General features: G+C 45.1%; 1 protein-coding gene across 1 annotated transcript in view; it reads left to right on the top strand.

Annotated features, from left to right (window-relative positions):
• BSN (bassoon presynaptic cytomatrix protein) overlaps positions 1–25,184 on the top strand; it is a 206,384-nt gene that overhangs the window by 103,717 nt on the left and 77,483 nt on the right. The window contains exons 6-8 of the mRNA XM_085864462.1: positions 4,961–5,112; positions 7,276–8,404; positions 8,659–8,784. Coding sequence (XP_085720588.1) covers positions 4,961–5,112; positions 7,276–8,404; positions 8,659–8,784 — 1,407 coding nt within the window. The remainder of the gene's footprint in view (positions 1–4,960; positions 5,113–7,275; positions 8,405–8,658; positions 8,785–25,184) is intronic.

Genomic DNA, 25,184 nt, shown 5'->3' on the forward strand with positions numbered 1-25,184 from the left:
GGTCCAGCCCTAGCTGCTGCATCATAGACTGAAACCTGGTGAAACGTTGCAGGAGCTGGCCCAGGATATATACCAACCTGTGAGGATTTGGTATAGGGACCTACAGGCACAGGCATGGGATAAGCTGGAAATAGAAAAAGTTTATGGACACCCTTCCTGATCCTGAGGTCCGAACTCTGGTGGAGTTGCAGGACCCGGCCACGGTGCACCAAGCGGCGGAGTGCGTGGCGAGACTTACCTTTTTAAGGAAGTCAAACCACATACCAGAGAGGTCGCCTGTGATGGTATAACAGGTGGAGGTACGGGATCAGGAAGAGAGGCGGGAAGAATCAGGCATTACCCAAATGCTAAGGGGGATCAGCTGGCAGCTGTCAAATTTGACAAAGGGTAAATTTGCAGTGGGTGAGTCACAGCGGTGTCGTCCGGGTTTTGCCTGCATGGCGGCCTGATCCTCATTGGGTTGGCCCAGGAGTAGGGGGTGCTCCGTCTGAATTCCTGAAGGGTTCGTTTATTGGGAGTTGTTTCAGGTGCGGGGAAAGAGGGTACATGCAGCGGTACTGTCGGAACCCACCCATGCACAGAACTCAGAGCAGGCCTCACAGCCTGGAGAGGGGAGGGCCTCGCAATGGACCACATGGTCCAGAGAGGGGGCCACTGCCTAGTGTGGGCCCGACAGCTACTGCAGGCTGTCCGGGAAACTACAATGAGCCAAGCATATGGGGCCATGCTCTCCTATCGGCAAGTGTGTGGAGTTGTGGATGGCAAGTGTGTGGAATTAGTAAATTGTGGAAGAATTGGCACGGATAATTTGGATTTTGCAAGTATCGTGCTCTGCATGACGTCTTTTTCGTATTTGTTTGTCTGTTTGTGTGCATGATATCTCAAAACGTTGTGGACAGATCCGGATGAAAGTTTGTGGACAGGTTGGGTGTGTGACAAGGACAAACTGATTAGATTTTGGTGAAGATCCGGATCCGGATCCGACGACTAGAATTTATAAAGTGATTCTTCACCATTGAGAGATCCGGCCAAAAATGATTTGGAACACAATATCTCAAAAAGTTGTGTACGGATTCGGACGAAACTTGGTGGACATGTTGGGTGTGTGACATGGAAGAAATTATTCGATTTTGATGAAGATACGAAACCGGATCCGGATTCGAGAATTAAAAAAAATTGATTCTACAGCATTGAGAGATAGGGCTAAAGGACTATACAGCACGATATCTCAAAAAGTTGCAGACAGATTCGGATGAAACTTGGTGGACAGGTTGGGTGTGTGGCAAGGACGAATTTATTCGATTTTGGTGAAGATCCGAAACCGGATATGGATATGAGAATTATTTAATGTTTAAAGTGATTCTTCACCATTGAGAGATGGGCCAAAAACGATATAGTACTGTATAGCATGATATTTCAAAAATGTGTTGGACCTGATATGTTCTCGTGGATCAGGCGTTGCGTGGCGGAGCTATGCATTCGACCGAGTGCCCTTATCGTTATAATTAATTGTCTTTCATCAATTTTACATCTCTCACATATTTTTCAATACCTTATATTAAGCTATTCTCTTCTGAAGTGATGGAATGAAATTCATCTTTTGTTTGTTCATAAGTTTTAAAATCTTTATCGATTTTTCTCTATTTATTTTGGAATAATTTATTGCTTAAAATAAAAACGTAACCGCCAACCAATAATTTAAATTTAATCTGTGCTCAACAAAGATATTTAAACTAAGAACCAAGTTCCAAAATATTGTTTGTTCATTTACAGTGGAACTTCCCAGAGTTGGCACTTCTCGGAGTTGGCAACTTCTCCTACTTGGCGGGTTTCGGCCGGTCCCGATCGAAGCTAATACAATTTCTTATTGACGGAACTTCCCGGACTTAGCACTTCTCGTTTCTAGCACTTGACACCCAAAAGCTGGTCCCAATTAACCAATCAACTTCTCGGACTTAGCAATGAAGAAAACTTTCATGGTGATAGGCCCAATTAACAATCTAGGTGTGGTTTAATGACAGTTCAACTCAAGTTTGATGTTTGGACTCAAAGAACGATATAAAAAAATACACCCGTGCGTGAGTGACGGTCATCTCTGCGAGAAACTAGGGTGTAGTGTTCTCGGGTCAGGAGGGATTTTTGGCTAACTTTGAAGTCACGTGACGCGAAAAACAAAAGCGAATATCGAAAATCCAGCCCGACCAAATTTAGATATTTTCCCATATATTCATATGCCACAATCAAATTCAAGATCGCTTGAGAAATGTAGGAGGAGATAGATTTTGAAAATCAACATTTTGCAACTACATGAAGCAGTTTTCGCAAAATTCAGTCATGTGACGTGTACGTATTCGAAGATATCGGTATTCTTTCGAATGGACATGAAAGACAAGGTCAGCTGCTATGCAATGACACCATTCACTAACTTTTACCATGCCCAGTAGAGAATATATTAGCTCCTGAAGGTAGGGCAGTTTTTGCAAACTTTGAAGTCACGTGACGCAAAAACGAAAGCGAAATTCGAAAATCCGTCCCGACCAAATTTAGATATTGTCCCATATATTCATATGCCACAATCAAATTCAAGATTGCTTGAGAAATGTAGGAGGAGATAGATTTTGAAAATCGTCATTTTCGCATTTTTTGCCAAATTTGAAGTCACGTGACACGAAAACGAAAGCGAATATCGAAAATCCGGCCTGACCAAATTTAGATATTGTCCCATAGATTCATATGCTACAATCAAATTCAAGATCGCTTGAGAAATGGCAGAGGAGATAGAATTTGAAAATCGTCATTTTCGCAACTTCAAAGGCCTCGTGACCTTGACCTTGACCTTCGGTGACCTTGAAAGTCATACCATCGTGTACGTCTCTTCGACCTCTATCAGGATCACTAATGACCAGATCTCCCGCTTCAACTTCATTGTGAACGGACGGACGGACGGACGGATCGAACGACATTGACACCCATATTATTAGGTCATGCTCGAAGAGATGACCTAAAAAGGTGCGATGGGTTTGACGAACCAGTCAGCTGGCAACATGCCTCGCATACAATTCAAGCAAATGACCCTGGCAGAGAAGGTGGAACTAATCAAGAACAGCGATGGTCGATCACAAGGAAGTCTGGCGGAATAGTACGGCATCGCCCGAGGTACGGTACAGAACATTCTTAAGCGAAAAGCGGAATTCATGCAAGCCTACGGAGAGAATGAGCTGAGCAAGAAGAAACAGGCCAACATCTGTCGTTTCGAGCCTGTAAATGACTTTATCTGGGAGTAGTTCTGCAGGATGCGAGCTTCGAATGTGCCGATCTCAGAACCGATGATCAGGGAGAAAGCACTCGCCTCCACTGGATCACAAGGAATATGTGACTTCAAGGCCTCGACGGGCTGGTTGGACAACTTTAAAACTCGCCACAACATAAATTGTGCCTTTCTGAGTGGTGAAGGGGCTGCTGTCACGTTAGAGACTGCAGACCAGTGGAAAGAAAGATTGCCCGGAATAACTGAATTGTACGATCCAAAAGACATTTTCAACCTTGACGAAAATGGACTGTCTTACCGAGCTCTGCCAGACAAAACACTGCGCGTCTGTGGCACAGACTGCAAGGGCGGCAAACGATCGAAGGAGCTCCTGACTGCGATGCTTAGTGTCAACATGAAAGGCGAGTTTGAAAAGCCTTTGATCATTGGAAGGTCTGAAAAACCCGCTGCTTCAAACAAATTACGTCCTGCTTCGGTCGCTCTGGTTTCACGGATACGTTCACTGATGATCCAGAAGACGAGATGCCTTTGGCCGAAGTCGTTCGACGGTTTCAACGCGCAACCGGGTTGGGAGATGATACTCCCATCAAATACGTGGCGTGTGACAACGAACTCGTCACCAGTGACGTCAACTGTACGGAGGACGACAGTCACTGCCCGCTGATGATGACGATGATGCGGAAAACGAACCATCCCCGACAATAACAATGAGACAAGCGATTGAAATGACGGACAAGCTCAGAGACTTTTTCTACGAGAGAATATGCCCGATTATGTGCAGCTTATCACACAGATGAACAATTCTTTGCTTGAAAAATTCGTGACTTCTTCCCACCAGACGGACTTGATGTCTTATTTTTCATTCACCAGCATAGCTCATACAATTATTGTTACATGAAATAATGAAGATACATGTACGTAATTTGCTAATTTTAAATAAACACTATTGTATATCTTGCTCAGGTTTTTAAATAGAAGTTATGGTACGTGTATCTTGTGTGTTAATAAATGTACATAAATAGTATAAATCACTTCACTGTTCCATTGTTTTTTTGTTGGCACTCTTGCAGGGAACTCCCAACTTCTCGGACTTGGCAACTTCTCGAAGTTGGCACTTTTGGGCTGGTCCCTCGAGGTGCCAAGTCCGGGAAGTTCCACTGTACTTGACGGCGATGAGTTCCACAAGAAATTTAAGCTGTTCCCTAAAATAGAATATAAACAAATATTCATTGGCTCTCTATATGACTTTAATGAAAATGTTTCATCAGTAGTATAGTGGGAGAAATAGGAGAATTTTTTTTTTGGGGGGGGGGGGGATATGTGTGGTTTAGAATCAACAAAGGGCTTGGGAGAAGTGAGAGAGGGAGGTGTGGTGGGCCTATTGAGCATTTAACCTTTGTTAATGACTTAGTTGAGGGAGGGAGAAATAGGATTTTTGTCGGTGTTTGGGGTGTTGGTCAATAGTTTTTCCCTTTTTCTCCCTTTCACTTCAATGTAAAATTGGGTGTGATTTAGAACCATGATTGAGAACCAACATTTGTCTTCCCGCATTGCCCGTGCATCCCTGCATTACTCGTGCTGCCCCACGTTGCTCGTGCCTCCTTACCACATTGTTTAGCATTTCTGTTAACCCAGAATTGGGTCAAGTCCATGTTATATAATAGACCTCCACGTCTTCCTTTGTTCATAAAGCACACCATTTGCGGAACGAGGAAACAGATTGGTTTGAAAAACCCCGACATTCCCGTCGAGATGGCTGGCACTCTCAACGAGGCACGGCCATCAATAGAGCAGAAAAGGCAAGACAACACAGACAATCGAGAAACAGCAACGGTGACATCAAGGTACGTTTGACCCCAGATGCTGTTTGGTTCTTGAGCTGTTTCGACATTGCCTCATTGAAAGGCCATGTGACGATTTCTTAATTAATTATTTGATCAGTGAATAGGGGAATTAATTTAATTATTTGACAACTATGACAAGGGATTCTGAATAATGAGAGGTTGTGGGAAAATAATTTATTCAATGATCCCAAAACTTTAGGATTTTGTTCACAAGTAATGCGATGTAAGACGTCGTACAATCTTGATAGTATGGTTGATCCTTTAAAAGCTCCAGCTATTTCCAGGGATTGCCACTATTTTCTGTCTTTATAATATGATCACATGGATCTCCAACCTTTTTATTGAAATTGTTTATGCTGCAACCCATCCTTACTAGTGCAGCTTCAAGCTGTTGGTTGCATCATTGCTCGGAATGCAGGTGTACTGCTTATGCAGTGCCACCTGTAGGTCAGGGCAGGAATTTGTAATTTGTTCAGTTAAGGGTGCCGGCAACAACTCGCAGACTGTTCTTTGAAAAACACACCGTAGGATCTTTAATGCCCACCAAGAATGAATGGGACGAGACAAGTCCTCAGCATAATGTCTCACCCGATGGACCCTGCACTATTTGAGGTGACATCCTGCCCTTTGAAACACCGGTGTGATCGTTTTTAGTTAGGTCAGGAATCAAACCCGGATTAGACAGTCCAAAGATGAGTGTGCCACTAGGGCACCATCCTCTTGGACTTTGTCGCAATAAAATAAGGTTGGAGAGCCAAGTTGTCGAATGCACCTCATTCCTACTTTATAGGATGCATCCATGGTGAAAAATTTCCTGTTGAATACCCACATCCTTGTTTAATTACAAAAGTGAGCCTGAACTCGATAGTGATCACAAACTACCTTTTAACAAAGGAAATCTGGAGGAATTGTGCATGCATCTTGAATTTGGGTACAGTGGTGGCCTTATGGTGGTGGACCCTAGGATCCCAGAGGTTGTGGGTTCAAATCCAGCTGAAGGCAGCATTCCTTATTTCTGATGTGGATTTGAATCATCAGGAAGTGAAACGAGCATCAGGAGGATTGCCACATCACTATTGGATCATTGATATAAACCCAACTGGCTCATGAACGATCTTCAAGGTGAAAGTTTGCTCACCCCATCTGGTCTGATCTACACGTGATGCTAATCCACTTGTTGTGGTTGACTCTTATTCCCTTCCCTTATTGTGGGATGTTGTCCTGAATTACTGTGTGATCGATCTTTTTTCTTTATTTTTCACTTAAAAATAGTTGTTCCAACTCCACCTGAATTGTTCAAACAACCAAATCTATACCATCAAACCCTCAGAGATGTGCTGAAAAGATTTGTGTGAATCAGAAATATGTGTGAGCATTTCCTGTTGCAGTAAAGATGGTTATGCCTGGTGTTGGCTTAATGGTTCGGGTTGTGGGCTTGGGATCCGAGGATCTTGAGTTGAAACCCCCCTTTTCTGTTGAATTAATACCAGGTGGGGTTGACTCTGCCTGTCATCTTTCCGAGGTCGGCAAAATGAGTGCCAGTTTGCTGGTATCCTGTGAAGGAGTGGCGACCCGTCCAGGATTGGACCCAATAGCCAAGGAGACTGCTTAGGCAGCACCAACGCTCTGCACAGAGTATGGTCCCAATGGATGGATGGATAAAGATGATTATTATGAATAAATATTGGAAGTTGTCCGATGGATGGAGAGCAAACGATTTTTGCAGTGGATGTTTTGAATGCATTCAAGCAGAGGGTAGTTAGAATATTATTTTTCACCAGAACATTGAGATCACATGAAACTGGAGATCCTCAGGTCATCACATTGACATCACAAGATCAGGAAAAAAGATGATGTGAAGATTAAGATCAGAAGAATTAGCACTTGAAAATCATGACATCATTTTGACAGAAGCATGTTGAGATCACATCACATGCTGCCTCCAGCTGATGATGATGAATCCTTTTCGTCTGAGGGTATAAAAGAGTGTGTAAACATGGTGGAAGTATAGGGTAAGACGTGAGGTTGGAATGAGATTTCATCATGCATCGTCTGGGGCTGTGTTGATTTAGATTTTGTGCAGTACTTCACATTAAATATTTGACTTAAGATATTATCTTAAAGGTTCTGTTGTCTTACTCAGCTGTGTGACTCTCATTCCAGGCTCACATGCCAGGATACGCCCAGGAATCGCGCCAGGCTCACACGGCGGGATACCCCCAGGAATCGCGCCAGGCTCACACGGCGGGATACCCCCAGGAATCGCGCCAGGCTCACACGGCGGGATACCCCCAGGAATCGCGCCAGGCTCACACGCCGGGATACCCCCAGGAATCGCGCCAGGCTCACACGCCGGGATACCCCCAGGAATCGCGCCAGGCTCACACGCCGGGATACCCCCAGGAATCGCGCCAGGCTCACACGCCCGGATACCCCCAGGAATCGCGCCAGCCTCACACGCCGGGATACCCCCAAGAATCGCGCCAGGCTCACACGCCGGGATACCCCCAGGAATCGCGCCAGGCTCACACGCCAGGATACCCACAGGAATCGCGCCAGGCTCACACAGCAGGATACACCCATGATTCACGCCAGGCTCACACGTCAGGATACACCCAGGATTCTCACCAGGGTTACACAACGGGATACCCCCAGGATTCACGCCAGCCTCATGCAGCAGGCCACACCAAGGATACTTGCCAGGCTCACATAGTGGGATACACCCAGGATTCTCGCCTGACTCAAACAGCAGGCCACACCCAGGATTCCCGCCAGACTCGCACATCTGCAGGATACATTCAGGATTCCCACCAACCTCATCCAGGGGGATATCCCCAGGATTCTCGCCAAGGTTACACAATGGGATACCCCCAGGATTCTCGCCAAGCTCAAACAGCATGCCACACACAGGAGTCCCGCCAGGCTCACACAGCAGGATACCCCCAGGATTCCCGCCAGGCTCACACAGCAGGATACACTCAGGATTCCCACCAATCTCATCCAGGGGGTTACAACCAGGATTCTCGCCAGTCAAGACCTGGACTCAGAGAGATGCCACAAGTCAAACCCGCAATGCGAGATGCATTTCCTCCTCGGTCAGCACCTACAATGGAACTACCATTACTCAAATCCAGTCTTTTAGGCCAAACACAACCAAAGCCTGCAATGCAGGAGCCTCAGAAGAGCAGGTCGACATCAGCAGACCTAGCTCCAAGGTCAGGAACAGATGCTGAAGTTGTCCAGCTACAGGCAAGGTCTCCGAAAGTAGAACCAAAGATACAAGCTTTCACAGGTTTGTTTTACCTACGAATGTTGTTCTTTTGATTGTTACAAAAGTACTTGCCTCCCAACCCTTTTCTTCCCTTTCATCAATGATTTTGCTTTTTATTTGTCTGGTACCATTGATGTGTCTGAACTTGCAGGTATGAATCTTGGGTTTCTATCCTTCTTGTATTGTGAACACAATGAAGCAGACTCAGGTTTAACTTTTTAAAACATCCACGGGAGACCGTATCACCTTTAAAAAAACCAATATGTGCACAACAGGAAACAGTGTTGGCAAAGGTGCTGGTGGGGCTGCATCAGGAACTGAAAAAGAAGGAGAACTGGGAACGTACATCTCTAAGATTATCCCTGAAGGTGCTGCGGAGCAGGCTGGGAAGCTTGGAGAAGGTAGGCGTCCATCATGTCATGCCCCACAGATCTTCACTTTTGGTGCATTGTGGTCTACAAGCACAGCCTGCTTGCATTCTTTATTATCCCCTGTTGGACTGACTCCAAAACGGGGGCTTATGGATTTGGTCTCGATTTTTATGTCTGTGTGTGTGTGTGTGTGTGTGTGTGTGTGTGTGTGTGTGTGTGTGTGTGTGTGTGTGTGTGTGTGTGTGTGTGTGTGTGTGTGTGTGTGTGTGTGTGTGTGTGTGTGCATGCGTGCGTGCGTCCGCAACCATATTTCAGCCATGTAAGGACCGATTTTATTCATACTTGGCACAAAGACAACACATGATGGCATACATATGCATATCATTTTGTTCCACGATGCGATCAAAGATAGCCGACTGGCAGCCATTTTAATTGTTAAAAAAAAACAATGTTGAACACGGCCTCAACCATTTCTCGGACATGCATTTATCGATCTTATTCAAACTTGGCACACACATAATGAATGATCGCTTACATATGCAAGTGTTTTTTTTTTAGATAAGATCCAAGATGGCTGACCGGTTGAAAATGATTACGATGGCCGCTGCCGGAAAATCCCATTAAATATAAACTACCATCTAAAATCCACCCCCCAAGGGCCGAGGGGCCTCGCCACCTAGCCTATAACCTTCCCGGGGCCCGTTCTGACATTTTTTGTTTCAGAGGTGTTTTTTGTTTCCCCCTCACCAACCCCCTTAGGCGATGACTGCCGTGGCCCCATAAGGAACTGACACTGGGCTCGCATCAGACCTATGTCCAGAATATTAAATTCATTCAAAAATAACCCGGCAACGCCGGGTGCAATCAGCTAGGGTGTGTGTGTGTGTGTGTGTGTGTGTGTGTGTGTGTGTGTGTGTGTGTGTGTGTGTGTGTGTGTGTGTGTGTGTGTGTGTGTGTGTGTGTGTGTGTGTGTGTGTGTGTGTGTGTGTGTGTGTGTATATATGTATATGTATATATATATATATGTATATGTATATGTATATATATATGTATATGTATATGTATACATATATATATATATATGTATATGTATATATATATATATATATATATATATATATATATATATATATATATATATATTGTTGCGAATTCGCGCCCGCCGGCGTGCGAGCGGCCACGTAACTCGAATCGCGGCACGTCGCCCACCGGACGGACAATTCTGTCGTGACCCTCTCGGACTAACGCCGGGAACTAGTCACGGGTGGGCCTTTCGGCCTCACCACGATCGTGCCAATCGGCCCCCGCGTGGGATAGGGTTGTTCGCCAAATTCGACCTACCTAAGTACCCACACGGAGGGTAGACCGGGCGATCGCACCTCGCCGCAGGTCGACTCCGGACTCGGGCCACTTTAAGCGACCCGTTCCGTACTATCGGGATAACAGAGCGGTGTTATCATCAACCTCGACGGTTCCGATGAATTATCGGGCGTATTTAGCCCACTACCAACCCTTTACGTGAAGTAAGATGGAGATTAAATTAAAGAAAAGACGAAGCGAAACGGGAAAAACAGTTCAACATGAGGCACATTTATTCCGTGGCACACGGATAGCACACATATACAATTACAACAATTATGCACCAAAAGCAATTGCAACAAAAGAAACACAACAATGCAGATCTACTACCGACTACGCGAGCACACGGCAACACTTACACAGTTTTACTTTACAGACGGCGCCGACAACACATATACTCAAAAGCAAAAGAAAAAGGGCCACCCTCAACGACAAGGGGACAGACGGGACTGTGGGCGCGAGACCGGGTGGAGCCTACCCGTCTTGTGATGAGCCGCAAATATGGCAGCGGTGCCTCGACTCCGCGCTCCTCCGCGAGTTTCGTTGGCACTGCTTGGAATGGGGTGGAACGGGGCCCCCTTTCCGCACTATCTCAGCGTGGGGGGGGGGGAGAAAAAGGGGGGAATTGTTGATGCTCTGGGGAAAGAGGATAGCTGGCTTGCTTGGGTCCCGCGACGAGCGACTCCACTGCGACCTCGACCGTGCTCCCGGCTTCCCCTCTCTGCAGCTCCCCGACAGACTCTGAACCCCGACAGACTGACTCTCCTCCAGACCCGTCTTGACTGCTGCTGCCACACTCCGCCGCCGCCACACCTCTCCAACTCGCCCGAGCCCAAAACTGCCTGAATTTGCCCCGCGCTTTATAGTACGGCAGGAGAACCCATATGCAAATTTCCGGATCAGGATGAGCTCGGGGGCGGAGCCACGCTCACCCATTGGACGGAGGAAAAGTGGGCGTGAACCTCCCCTGATCCTCGAATTTGCATATATCGATTCTACTCCGACGCGCCTTGAGGCGGGGCCAAATCGCCCCGCGCTTGCGGATAGGACGGATCAGAAGTGGGCGTGTATCATTCCTGATCCGACTTCTCCTTAGAAAGGCCGCTTTTTGCACCCGCTGCTCGGCGCGCGCCTTGTACGAGTCCAGGACAGCCTGACGCTCGGTGCCCACAAGCGGTGTGGGAATGGCCGCAGAAGGAGAGGCGAAGGTGGTGGAGGGTCTAAAGTGGCGGTCCCTGGCCATGGTGATGCTTGGAATGGCGGTGATGCGATGGTTGCGGGATGGTGTGCTGTGAAGGTAAAGGTCGTGGCTGTTGGCATTGTTGGTGTTGTGAAGCGGCGTTGCGGTTGGTGGTTGTTGTGTGATGGCGGTTGAGACGTGGTTGGTTCAAAATAAAGATAGAACAGAAAAACGGCTCTCTTAAAGGGTCTCAGCCCGAATGAATCACATTTATTCCCTCTAAACAACGGGTTTGGGGCTAACTACACATGTACTTACAGAGATATCTCACCTACGGGACCTGAATGGTGGTTTGCGAATTTCCTCAACCACAACAATATATATATATACACATATATATATATATATATATATATATATATATATATATATATATATATATATATACACAAGCACATACAACCCATCGCTTCACTGATGGTGGTGTGAATGGGAGGGAGGTGGAGAAAGAGAAAGGGAGAGAGAGGGTGGAGGGGAGGCAGAGAGGATAGAGGAAAGGGAGAGGAAGGAGGGGAAGCAAGGAGTGGGTGAGGAAGGGGAAGCTTAGAAGGGGAGAAGAGCGAGGAAAGGGGGTGGAGGTGGGGAGAGCAACGCCTCACGAAACGTTGCTCTACACTGCGGAAGGGAGGGGTGTGAGAGAGAGCGACAGACAGTCAGATAGTGAGAGAGCAACAGAGGTGTGGGAAAGAGAGTGCTGCATTTTATTCAGACGGGGGGTGGGGGTGAGGAGGGGACAGACAGAGAGAGTGGGGAGTGGAGGAAAAAAAAAAGAAGATTGTTGAGGGGAGGAGGTGGCATTAGCAAAGAGAGTGACATGTTATGCTGAATGACTGAACACAAAAAATAATCTCATGACAGAATAGCTGTACACACAGCGACACAACAGAGTTTGTAATGTTAACCACTGGCACATCTGCAAAAACTTTGATATCCCAGTTGAAGAAAATTTGTGAGAACATTAACCAAAAGCATGGACTGAAAACAAAGAAGTACCGCTCACGTTCAACCGAATGATCCCATCGAGCGTGAACATCGAAAATAAAGCATTGCGATCAGACATCATACTGAGGTACAAAAAAGAGCGAAGAAGTGATTGCTAAGTGAGGTGTTAATACCAGTGATTTTGGACTAACAATGCAGAAATCCAGAAAATGACCAAATACCAAGACCTCAAGAATGAAGTGAAAAAATCCTGGAAGCTGAAGAATGCCAAAGTTGAACAAGTGATTGTTATAGCTATGGGAATGATAACAAAGAACCTCACAGAGATGTTAAAAATCCTCCCTGGGAATATTACCACAAACAAACAACAGTTGGAAGCCGTACTGGGCTCAGTGACGGTCCTGAAGAGAGCCCTCGGCACAAAATTTTGAGAACAGAAAACTTCACAACTTGGTCTATGAATCGTGACACCCTGACCGAAATGAAGGTGGATACTTTGAGCCCGCCCTGGGAGGACTCCATTCCACATTCTGAAACTTGCATATGAAGATACCAATCAACGACACACACACACACACACACACACACACACACACACACACACACACACACACACACACACACACACACACACACACACACACACACACACACACACACACACACACACACACGGAGTTGCATACTTTGAGACATGGTTGGTCTATGTCTCACTTCCCGAACCCACCCACATGTGCAGCGAGCAGAAAACAGCAACTTGCACGTACACACACATGCGCGCACATACACAAACAAACACTCATACAGAGGTGGATATTTTGAGACCTGGGAGGGCTCCATTCCACTTTCTGAAACCTGTATATGGAGATATCGACGAACGACCAATAACCAATCACACACACACACACACACACACACACACACACACACACACACACACACACACACACACACACACACACACACACACACACACACACACACACACACACGATGTGAGGGGGAGGGGAGGGAGGGAAAAGGGACATAAGGGGGGGAGGAGGGAGGAGGATAGCAGAAAGGGGAGAGAGAGAGAGAGAGAGAGAGAGAGAGAGAGAGAGAGAGAGAGAGAGAGAGAGAGAGAGAGAGAGAGAGAGAGAGAGAGAGAGAGAGAGAGAGAGAGAGAGAGAGAGAGAGAGAGAGAGAGAGAGAGAGAGAGAGAGAGAGAGAGAGAGAGAGAGAGAGAGAGAGAGAGAGAGAGAGAGAGAGAGAGGAGAAAGGAGGGAGGGGAGAGAGAGGAATGGGAGAGGGATGGGGAGATAGAGGGGGGGGGAGAGAGAGGATGGAGTGGGGAGGTAGGTGAGAGAAAGAGAGAGGGAGAGAGGAGAGAGAGAAAAAGAGAGACTTTATCCTTGAAGATAATTAATGGCATTATTTAATTTTATCCTTTATCCAGCGCATCCTCGGCCACCGCTCTCCATGGGGTATTAAGGCGTATCCTGGGTTACCTTCCTGAAGCCTGAAGCCGTCATGGCCTGCTCAATTAACCATGCCATGACTTGGAACAGGCCACAACGATTTCTTAACGATCAAGTTTTTTTTTCACTTTCCTCACTCGTATTATCGAATGCCTGTTCATCATAGCTATGAAACGCTGGGTACATTGCTCTGAGAGGCCAGCGTTCGTGGCTTTATTTCATTTCCTCAAATGCCATAACCTCAGAATCTCTTCAACTCAGCCGAATTACAAAGTTTAAGCTCCAGAATTGAACTTTGCAGCTGTTCTGACTCCTAAAAAAGGTGCTCATTTGTGCATTTGGACATTGCTTGGGCATTTCTGGGTGCGTGGGTTTCTTGACGGCAATTGGTTTCTGTAGGGACTCTCCGTGGGTGTGCGAGCATGCCGAACCTGTTATGGGCACCGTGGTGGCAAAGTTTCATCCCATATCTTGTGGAGGTTCTATCAGGTTTTCCTTTGTCTTCGTACCTGTTTCTAAAGCATTTGGTTATCGGATTTGTTTTACAAAGTTATATATTTCTCCTTGTGAGTTTCAAAGCAAAACATATGTGAAAACACCTGATTTCCAAGCCATTTGCTGTATTAACGTGTTTTCTAAATCACCGAGCCAAATTTTTTTCCACCCGCCACACACAGCTGTTTATAAAGATTAATGTTTATGAACACCATCTTTAAACATCTACAAAATGCAACGTTGTTTTTCGGTGAAAGCTACTCAAGGTTATTGTGTTGTATAATGTACGTACTGTTGTTGGTAATCACAATAACTCCAATCTGCCGATTCCTGAAAATGTCCAATATCGGCCAAGCACTGTCCAATGGACAAAATGTCGTGTGTGTGTGTGTGTGTGTGTGTGTGTGTGTGTGTGTGTGTGTGTGTGTGTGTGTGTGTGTGTGTGTGTGTGTGTGTGTGTGTGTGTGTCTGTGTGTGTGTGTTGTTCATAAAGCATAACATATTCTCTCTGCTAACTCCCCTACCTCCACCCCTTTCTCTTTCTCTTTATCCCATCCTTGCTCTACCCCCCTCCCAATACAGTATAGCACCCTCCTCCCGCACCTCTCTCAGTCTCTCCTCCCACCCCACCTCTCTTTCTCTCTCTCTCTCTCTCTCTCTCTCTCTCTCTCTCTCTCTCTCTCTCTCTCTCTGTCTCTCTCTCTCTCTGTCTCTCTCTCTGTCTCTGTCTCTGTCTCTGTCTCTGTCTCTGTCTCTGTCTCTGTCTCTGTCTCTGTCTCTCTCTGTCTCTCTCTCTGTCTCTGGATGGTGGTTGTCTCCATACATGTCTGGACGGTGGTTAAGTTCGGGTGGTGTTTATCTCTGGACGTGACCGGGCAGGGTTTGTCTACAGACGTGTCTGGATGGTATTTATCTCCGGACGTGTCTGGATGGGGATTTTCTCCGGACGTGTCTGGGTGGTGTTTATGTCCAGACAGGAGTTTGTCTCCGGACATGTCCGAGTGTGTTTGTCTCTTGAAAGCTTGGCTCCAGACACGTCCGAATGGTGTTTTTCTCTGAACATGTCCGGGCAGTGTTTATGTCTGGACGGCTTGGCTGCAGTCACGTCCAGGCGGTGTTTGTCTCTGGCGGTATTTATAGTTTGACCAGTAGAAAATGGATTTCAGATATTATTTTGTTTCCATCGTCAATGTTATTTTTTGCAGAATCATTTTGATGAGACAGTGTGAATCTTAATTAACGCTCCACCACACGTCTGCCTTCCCTTTCCCCACCCCTTCTCACTCTCCCTCCCTCCTTGCTCCCCCACCCCTCCTCCCTCCTTTTCCACCTCTTTCTTTCCCCCTCCACCTCCTCACTCCCCCCCCCACACTTTGTCTTTCTCCTCTCCCTCTCTCTCCCCTCTTTTTCCCTCTCCTCTCAGCATTCCCATTGGCATAGCGACGTGTGGTATTTGCTAGTACTAGTACGTGCCCGTTAAAATAAATAAATAAATAAATAAATAATAATAATAAATAAATAAACCACACAGGCCGTTTCTTCCTCTCGCGTGCCCGTACGTGCGTGACCCGGAAGTTCGATATTATTCGCAGTTACGATTATTCGCAATGAATTTTAATACCCAATTATTCAATTAGCGCCAACGTATTTTACCTTTTCGCAATGTCGTGGCAAGGAAAAACAAAAAGAGAAGAGAAGAGAGAAAAAAAAAATTTACTTCCTCGTTCGGAGCATACCAGCACTCTGATGTTCCCAAAATTTATACACCGTCTAATATGAAAACGATCATAACTTGGGCCATTGTGTTTATCTATAAATGCGCAGAAGAAATCGAGACATTATTAGAATACACGAAGTGATCACTCTCCGAAAGCCCGTACGTTGTAACCCGTAATGGGGAACGCGGCTGTGCTTCCCTTCCCTATCGGCCACGCCCACGCAACAACGTGTCTTGCCATTGGTTTGGTAAAAAAAAATGGCCATAACTTGGGAAGCACTTGTCCGATTAATACCAAACCTTGAAAAGGCACATCATCAGGTCCCCAGCAATATACCTGGCAAGTTTCAATTAGATCGGACCAGTGGTTGTCGAGAAACAGCGGTCACACACACACACACAGACACACACACAGAGATTGCTGGAATTATAGATAGATATACAGGGTGAGTCAGAAGTAGCACCCAATTTCTGTCAGTTGATTGTTTGTTTGCCATTTGTATTACAGTGTACAAGAAGGTAGAAATAAATGAATGACATGTTTATCTAACCATTTATTCAAGAAAAAATTATTACGGAACTGTACCAAGCTGTTTTACTTGCAATTTTCAAAGTGCCCTCCCTCGTGATCGATGCACAATTGCAGCCGAACAGGCACAGAGCGGCACACACATCTGCAGAGTTCAATATCAGTTTCCTCAAACTTTGCAGTGATTTGAGCCTTCAATTCCTGAATGGTACGAGGCTTTTCACGATAAACAAGGTCTTTCACGAGTCCCCAAAGAAAGAAATCCGGAGGTGTAAGGTCTGGGGAGCGTGCCGGCCACTCGATCGGACCGCGGCGGCCGATCCACTTTCTGGGAAAGTTTTCATCAAGCCACTGACGAACATAACGTCCATAATGAGGTGGAGCTCCATCACGCTGGAAATAACAGTCCTGATCTTGTACCCTGGGCCAAAATAAGGTTTGCAGCATATCCAGGTAAATTTCTGCAGTGACAGATCCCTCAAAGAAAAAGGGTCCAATTATCCCTAATGGAGATATGGCTGCCCAAACTGTCACTCCAGGTAAATTTACCTCCTCAACTGTCACTCTTGGGTTATTCGCAGTCCAGTAGACACAATTGTGTCTGTTAATTGTGTCATTAAGCTGAAAACATGCCTCATTTGACCACCAGATGTTGTCTCGCATTGTGTCCTCTTCGTGAAGTTTAGCTAAGAACTCCGCAAAATTGAAGACGGCGGTCGTCATCTCCATCATGAAGGGCATGCAGTAAGCGTGGAATGTGAGGTTTCCATTTTTTCTGGTGAAGGATACGGATAACACTTGATTGGCTCACTTCCAACTCTGTATATAAACGGCGAGTTGACTTTTGCGGACTTTGTTCCAGTCTTCTGATGGCTTCTTCAGCCTTAGCTACTACATTCATTGCCATTTTCGGACGACCGGACTTCTTTACAGTGGTTACCGACCCTGTTGCTTCAAATTTCTCGACAATCAATCGTATGTTTCTTCCCTGAGGTGGGTTAATATTGAATTCCTGTGCCAAACGGCGTGCCGCCATCGTTGGTTGTTCATGACATTTGTAGTAATGTTTCACGGCCGCAATGCGTTGATTCATTGAAAGGTAATTAATGGTTCAATTTGGTGCAAATTCAGTAACTTTCCAAACTCGCAGCAATAACCTGCAAAACAAAATAAAAAATAAATCAATTACGAAAATCAATAATCTGCAAGACAATTATAATTATCTTGCATTCATAATTATTAACAACATGACTTCCCAGAAAGAATCTGACAGCCGAAAAAACAGAAATCGTGCGCAACTTTTGACTCAAAAAAAACGAAAAAAAAAAAAACGAAAAACTTTTTGTCAGAAACGAAAATCCGACGGCGCTCACTTACACTTCCTCACTCATCGGCGGTCTGTCAGCGACTGACAGCTTCTGTTGGCGGGAAAATATTCACGCATACGAATTTGGATCGCCTACATACGTGCACCAAACCACGCCTCCCTCGCTTCATTTGTTTACGCACGAAAAATTAAGGTTGGATACTTTTTGAACACACCTCGTGTGTATATATATATATATATATATATATATATATATATATATATATATATATATATATATATATATATATATATATACATATACATACAGTGGGGAGAACAAGTATTTGATACACTGCCGATTTTGCAGGTTTTCCCACTTACAAAGCACGTAGAGGTCTGTAATTTTTATCATAGGTACACTTCAACTGTGAAAGATGGAATCTAAAACAAAAATCCTGAAAATCACATTGTATGATTTTTAAATAATTAATTTGCATTTTATTTCATGAAATAAGTATTTGATCACCTACCAACCAGTAAGAATTCCGGCTCTCACAGACCTGTTAGTTTTGTCTTTAAGAAGCCCTCCCATTCTCCACTCATTACCTGTATTAACTACACCAGTTTGAACTCATTATCTGCATAAAAGACAGCTGTCCACACTCAATCAATCAGACTCCAACCTCTCCACAATGGGCAAGACCAGAAAGCTATCTTAGGACATCAGGGACAAAATTGTAGACTTGCACAAGGCTGGGATGGGATACAGGACAATAGGCAAGAAGCTTGGTGAGAAGGCAACAACTGTTGGCACAATTATTAGAAAATGGAAGAAGTTCAAGATAACAGTCAATCTCCCTCGGTCTGGGGCTCCATGCAAGATCTCACGTCGTGGAGCCTCAATGATCATGAGAAAGGTGAGGGATCAGCCCAGAACTACACAGCAGGACCTGGTCAATGACGTGAAGAGAGTTGGGATCACAGTATCAAAGAAAACCATAAGTCACACACTACGCCGTCATGGATTAAAATCCTGCAGCGCACGCAAGGTCCCTCTGTTCAAGCCAGCGCATGTCCAGGCCCGTCTGAAGTTTGCCAATGACTATCTGGATCATCCAGAGGAGGAATGGGAGAAGGTCATGTGGTCTGATGAGACCAAAATAGAGCTTTTTGGTTTAAACTCCACTCGCCGTGTTTGGAGGAAGAAGAAGGATGAGTACAACCCCAAGAACACCATCCCAATCGTGAAACAGAGGTGGAAACATCATTCTTTGGGGATGCTTTTCTGCAAAAGGGACAGGACGACTGCACCGTATTGAGGGGAGGATGGATGGGGCCATGTATCGCGAGATCTTGGTCAACAACCTCCTTCCCTCAACAAGAGCATTGAAGATGGGGCGTGGCTGGGTCTTCCAGCATGACAACGACGCGAAACACACAGCTAGGGCAACTCAGGAGTGGCTCCGTAAGAAGCATCTCAAAGTCCTGGAGTGGCCAAGCCAGTCTCCAGACCTGAACCCAATAGAAAATCTTTGGAGGGAGCTGAAAGTCTGCGTTGCCCAGCAACAGCCCCGAAACCTGAAGGATCTGGAGAAGATCTGTATGGAGGAGTGGGCCAAAATCCCTGCTGCAGTCTGTGCAAACCTGGTTAAGAACTGCAGGAAACGTCTGATCTCTGTAATTGCAAAAAAGGTTTCTGTACCAAATATTAAGTTCTGTTTTTCTGATTTATCAAATACTTATTTCATGCAATAAAATGCAAATTAATTATTTAAAAATCATACAATGTAATTTTCAGGATTTTTGTTTTACATTCCGTCTTTCACAGTTGAAGTGTACCTATGATAAAAATTACAGACCTCTACGTGCTTTGTAACTGGGAAAACCTGCAAAATCGGCAGTGTATCAAATACTTGTTCTCCCCACTGTATATATATATATATATATATATATATATATATATATATATATATATATATATATATATATATATATATATATATATATATATATATATATATATATATATATATATATATATATATATATATATATATATATAGAGAGAGAGAGAGATCATGGAGAGGGATGGAAGATGATATGAGATGGTAGTGTACTACTATCTTGGGGAAAATAAAAACAAAGGAGTGGAGGTGAGCAGCTGTCATTTGCAATTGCATATGCGACTGGGATTCAGTTTTGAATCCCGCCCAGTGCTGCAGCATTGCTGAAGTGCAGCAGTGTAGCTGATGCTGTACTCTGGCTGTTCGGGCAGAAATTTTGAATTATTCCAGGGTGCTGGAGGTGACATGGCTCCTCTTTGTTGCAAAGACCCCATGGGATTATAAACATCCACAAGCTAATGCTCGCAGATTGGTCCCCAGATTCACATCCACACAAGCTAATGCGGGCAGACGGATCCCCAGCATAACATCCACACAAGCCAATGCGGTGAGATTGGTCTACAGATTCACATCTACACAAGCTAATGTGAGCAGATGGGTCCCCAGATTAACATCCACAGAAGCTAATACGGGCAGACGGGTCCCTAGATTCACATCCACACAAGCTAATACGGGTAGACGGGTCCCCTGATAAACATTCACACAAGCTAATACGGGCAGACGGGTCCCGAGATTCACATCCACACATGCTAATACGGGCAGACGGGTCCCCAGATTAACATTCACACATGCTAATACGGGCAGACGGGTCCCCAACATAACATCCACACAAGCTATTGCAAGCAGACGGGTCCCCAGATTAACATCCACACAAGCCAATGTGGGCAGATTGGTCCACAAATTCACATCCACACAAGCTAATGTGAGCAGACGGGTCCCCAGATTAGCATCCACACAAGCTAATGCGAGCAGACGGGTCCCCAGATTAACATCCACACAAGCTAATGTGGGCAGACGGGTCCCCAGATTAACATCCACACAAGCTAATGGGAGCAGACGGGTCCCCAGATTAACATCCACACAAGCTAATGTGGGCAGAATGGTCCCCAGATTAACATCCACACAAGCTAATGTGGGCAGACGGGTCCCCAGATTAACATCCACACAAGCTAATGCGAGCAGATGGGTCCCCAGATTAACATCCACACAAGCTAATGCGAGCAGATGAGTCCCCAGATTAACATCCACACAAGCTAATGTAGGCAGACGGGTCCCCAGATTAACATCCACACAAGCTAATGCGAGCAGATGGGTCCCCAGATTAGCATCCACACAAGTTCATGTGAGCAGACGGGTCCCCAGATTCACATCCACACAAGCTAATACGATCAGACGGGTCCCCAGATTAACATCCACACAAGCCAATGTGGGCAGATTGGTCCGCAGATTCACATCCACACAAGCTCATGTGAGCAGACGGATCCCCAGATTCACATCCACACAAGCCAATGTGGGCAGACGGGTCCCCAGATTCACATCCACACAAGCTAATGTGGGCAGACGGGTCCCCAGATTAACATTCACACAAGCTAATGCGAGCAGATGGGTCCCCAGATTAGCATCCACACAAGCTCATGTGAGCAGACGGGTCCCCAGATTCACATCCACACAAGCTAATGCGAGCAGACGGGTCCCCAGATTAACATCCACACAAGCCAATGTGGGCAGATTGGTCCACAGATTCACATCAACACAAGCTCATGTGAGCAGACAGGTCCCCAGATTCACATCCACACAAGCTAATACGAACAGACGGGTCCCCAGATTAACATCCACACAAGCCAATGTGGGCAGATTGGTCCCCAGATTCACATCCACACAAGCTAATACGAGCAGACGGGTCCCCAGATTGACATCCACACAAGCCAATGCGGGCAGACGGGTCCCCACATTAACATTCAAACAAGACAATGCAAGCATACAGGTCCCCAGCTCAACAGTCACACATGGGTCCACAGCTTAAAGGTTCACAGAATTCCCCACCAAAAAAATTGAAGTCATGATGTTGATTTTTAAGTAACAACCAAAGAACTGAATGTGGTTTGTAAATCTAATACATTTTTGAGGTGCCAAAGTTGAAAAAGCCAACCTGGCAGCTACCGCCCCTAAAAATTCCAGAAAAGGCCTTGGTTATTTTATAACTTGGTTTATGGATCCGCCGACGGTATAATTGCCGAAATGAAATATAAATATAAAACACATTTTTTAGCCTTTTATATTTATACATTTTCCACCGAAGGTGCAAAAGTTTCAAAACCTGAAATGTATACGTCGGCATTTATTTTCAAAATATAATTTCGTGCACGCACCAAAATGCCGAGTCCCCTTTAACCGAGCTGCGCAGTCGTCTTCGGTCATGGCGTCTGAGCAGTGGCCAGCGTGGTTCAGATTGACTGTGGTTTCTGGGGCGAAGGTGATTGTTGAGAAGTATGTCGGCAGTATAAATTCGAATGACTGTATTGGTGATTTAATCACGCAACATCTTGACGACGAATATTCTGGCCGAACGATTGCATCAATTCAGTGCAGCAGCATGGATGATTTGCAGGCTCCTCTCGATCGTGCCGATTTTGTTTCTGTCGAAAGTTGTACACCGCTGTTCATATTGAAAGATTTTGGTGCCAAGTACGTCAAAGTTTCCCTGCGAGATGCTGATATTCAGCCTTCAACGGACCAGAAATCAGCCTTTGATGTGCTCATGGGGATGGGGAGATGGTACGATCAGATGCCCACTGAAAAGTAAGAGCTGGTTATGGCTCTGATTGACCGTTTTGAGCGTGTTGACTCCGAGTAGACACCTTTTTTTAATCATATCCAGCACTATGCACTGGTGTGCATGCACATATCTACGACTTGGACAGTAATTTTCTCAGCATTGTTTCCATTTGTTTGATGATCCAACAGGTTTCTATAAGAAAAACATGCCAGACTATATTGTAAAAACAAGTTTTCATCCTTCTTTATTGTTTTTCACATCAGATGATACAGTGAACATGGGCATCCTGCATTTGAATGGTCTTCCATCTTCAATGTTTTCTTAGATCCTCCTGGTCCAGGATTTATATTTATTTTCCCCCACCTCCCTTGTCTTTTCCATGGAACATCCTAAAAAAATCATAAAAATATATAATTTCTAAAAATTGAAATTTATATTTATATTTCGACCAACCGACCCTACATTTTAGCTGAAGAACTGCGTAAACCAAGTTATAAAATAACTAAGGCCAAACCGCCATCGTCATAACATCATGTGTGTGACGTCATCGACGGAACGATTCTCTGAGCACACAAAGGATAATGGCCACACAACTCGATTCACACTCATCATAAAGTGAATTTGACGAAGAATTTTCTGATCAAGAATCCTCTTATTACGATGATAGTCAAAATAATGGTGTGGGAGGTGCTGTTAGACCGTATATGTATGACCCCGAGGTGGAAATTGGGGTGACATTGTGCCTGAAATTCTTGGCATTCACAACATTCGGGACGACGTCGAAGAAAGACTCAGCTATAACAACTGGAAAAGTGGTAAATCATGCAGCTAGAACATGGTAAATGTGGAGTTTCGTAGTACTTGGATGTGACAGTAACCAGAACACCACTCGGTAGAGTGCATATCTCCACCAAGCTGAAAGTTTATGTTTATATCCTGATGAAAAGCTGGATCTGGATGCGGACCTCCAAAATCGAATTGGCTTCTTCTAGTCACCTACCCAACACATCCACCTCATTTCATCAGAACTCATCCACAACGTTTTGAAGAATGGTGCTATATACCGATTTTGGCTCCATCTCTCAATGGTGAAGAATCACTTGCAAAATCAAAAACTTCTCGTGTCAGAATGTACAGTGCAATACCAGACGTGTAGAAGATTATTCCCATACTGGATGGGACTGTCCTCAAAATGTACATGCAGTGAATGAGTGATTTACAACAGGTTAATTAACATTGATTGAACATAACTTTACAACCGCCTATATAACAGTACTGTACGTACAGTCGTACATGCATAACTGTACATTGGTGCCGATATAATTAATGTATTGAATATTTACACCATTAAATACGGTACTTGCATCTTTAAATAAAGCATGCATTGAACAAAGTTGTCATTGATTGATGTAACACTCTGTAACGCTTGGACATACTCCCCTACCCTCCCCCTGCAACACTCCGTAACGCTTGGGCATACACCCCCATCCTCATGTAATAACACTCCATAACGCTTGGACATACACCCCCACCCTCATGTAATAACACTCCATAATGCTTGGACAAACACCACAACCCTCCCCCTGTATCACTCCGTAACGCTTGGACATACATCCCTATTCTTCCCCTGCAACACTCCATAACACTTGGAAATACACCCCCACCCTCTCCCTGTAACACTCTGTAACGCTTGGACATACACCCCTATTCTTCCCCTACAACACTCCATAACACTTGGACATACACCCCCACCCCATGTAATAACACTCCATAACGCTTGGACATACACCACAACCCTCCCCTGTATCGCTCTGTAACGCTTGGACATACACCCCCACCCTCTCCCTGTAACACTCTGTAACGCTTGGACATACACCCCTATTCTTCCCCTACAACACTCCATAACACTTGGACATACACCCCCACCCCATGTAATAACACTCCATAACGCTTGGACATACACCACAACCCTCCCCTGTATCACTCTGTAACGCTTGGACATACACCCCCACCCTCCCCCATGTAATAACACTCCGTAACACTTGCACATACACCCCCACCCTCCCCCATGTAATAACACTCCGTAACACTTGGACATACATTTAGAATTATCTGTAATCCACATGGGGATCGCCTCGTATTTTCATCGCTTCAATTTAATCATCCCAAACTGGGAATATCGGCCATTGTCGTATGAACTATCCTCAAAATGGGCGCTGCAAATGATGCTTGAAGGAGTTGGACCACCATACTTTCCTTTGGTCAGTTTTTCCTTTGCTGTGCATATTTTCCTTACAGCTGGATCTTTTGTGAAATCATGGTTACTCACATAACACCATCTTTGGTTGTGCAGTATTGCTACAACTTGCAGCTTGTCATCTGGCATTGTCATTGTCAGCTGGCATTGTCAGTACTTTTTCAGAGTTCAGACCATATGTTGGCTGCACGTAAACATAAGTACCGAAGCAAAAGGATCCTCGAGATGACATGGCAGGTCACATGATATATGATATAATCACATCGCCGTTTTTTTTGGGGGGGGGGGGCGGGGCCAATTGAACATACGAGAACACCAAAAAACATTAAAATATTCATTTCAAGATATTTACTCAAGAAAAAAACGATTTAGTGTAAAGTGAAGCCATATCTACCATATGCATTAAATCAAACATGAATTTCTGATTCTGTGGACCTTAAACTTC

Source organism: Eptatretus burgeri, chromosome 18 (assembly GCF_056783735.1).
Source record: "Eptatretus burgeri isolate ZD-2024b chromosome 18, Ebu_testis_v1, whole genome shotgun sequence".
NCBI lineage: Eukaryota > Metazoa > Chordata > Myxini > Myxiniformes > Myxinidae > Eptatretus > Eptatretus burgeri.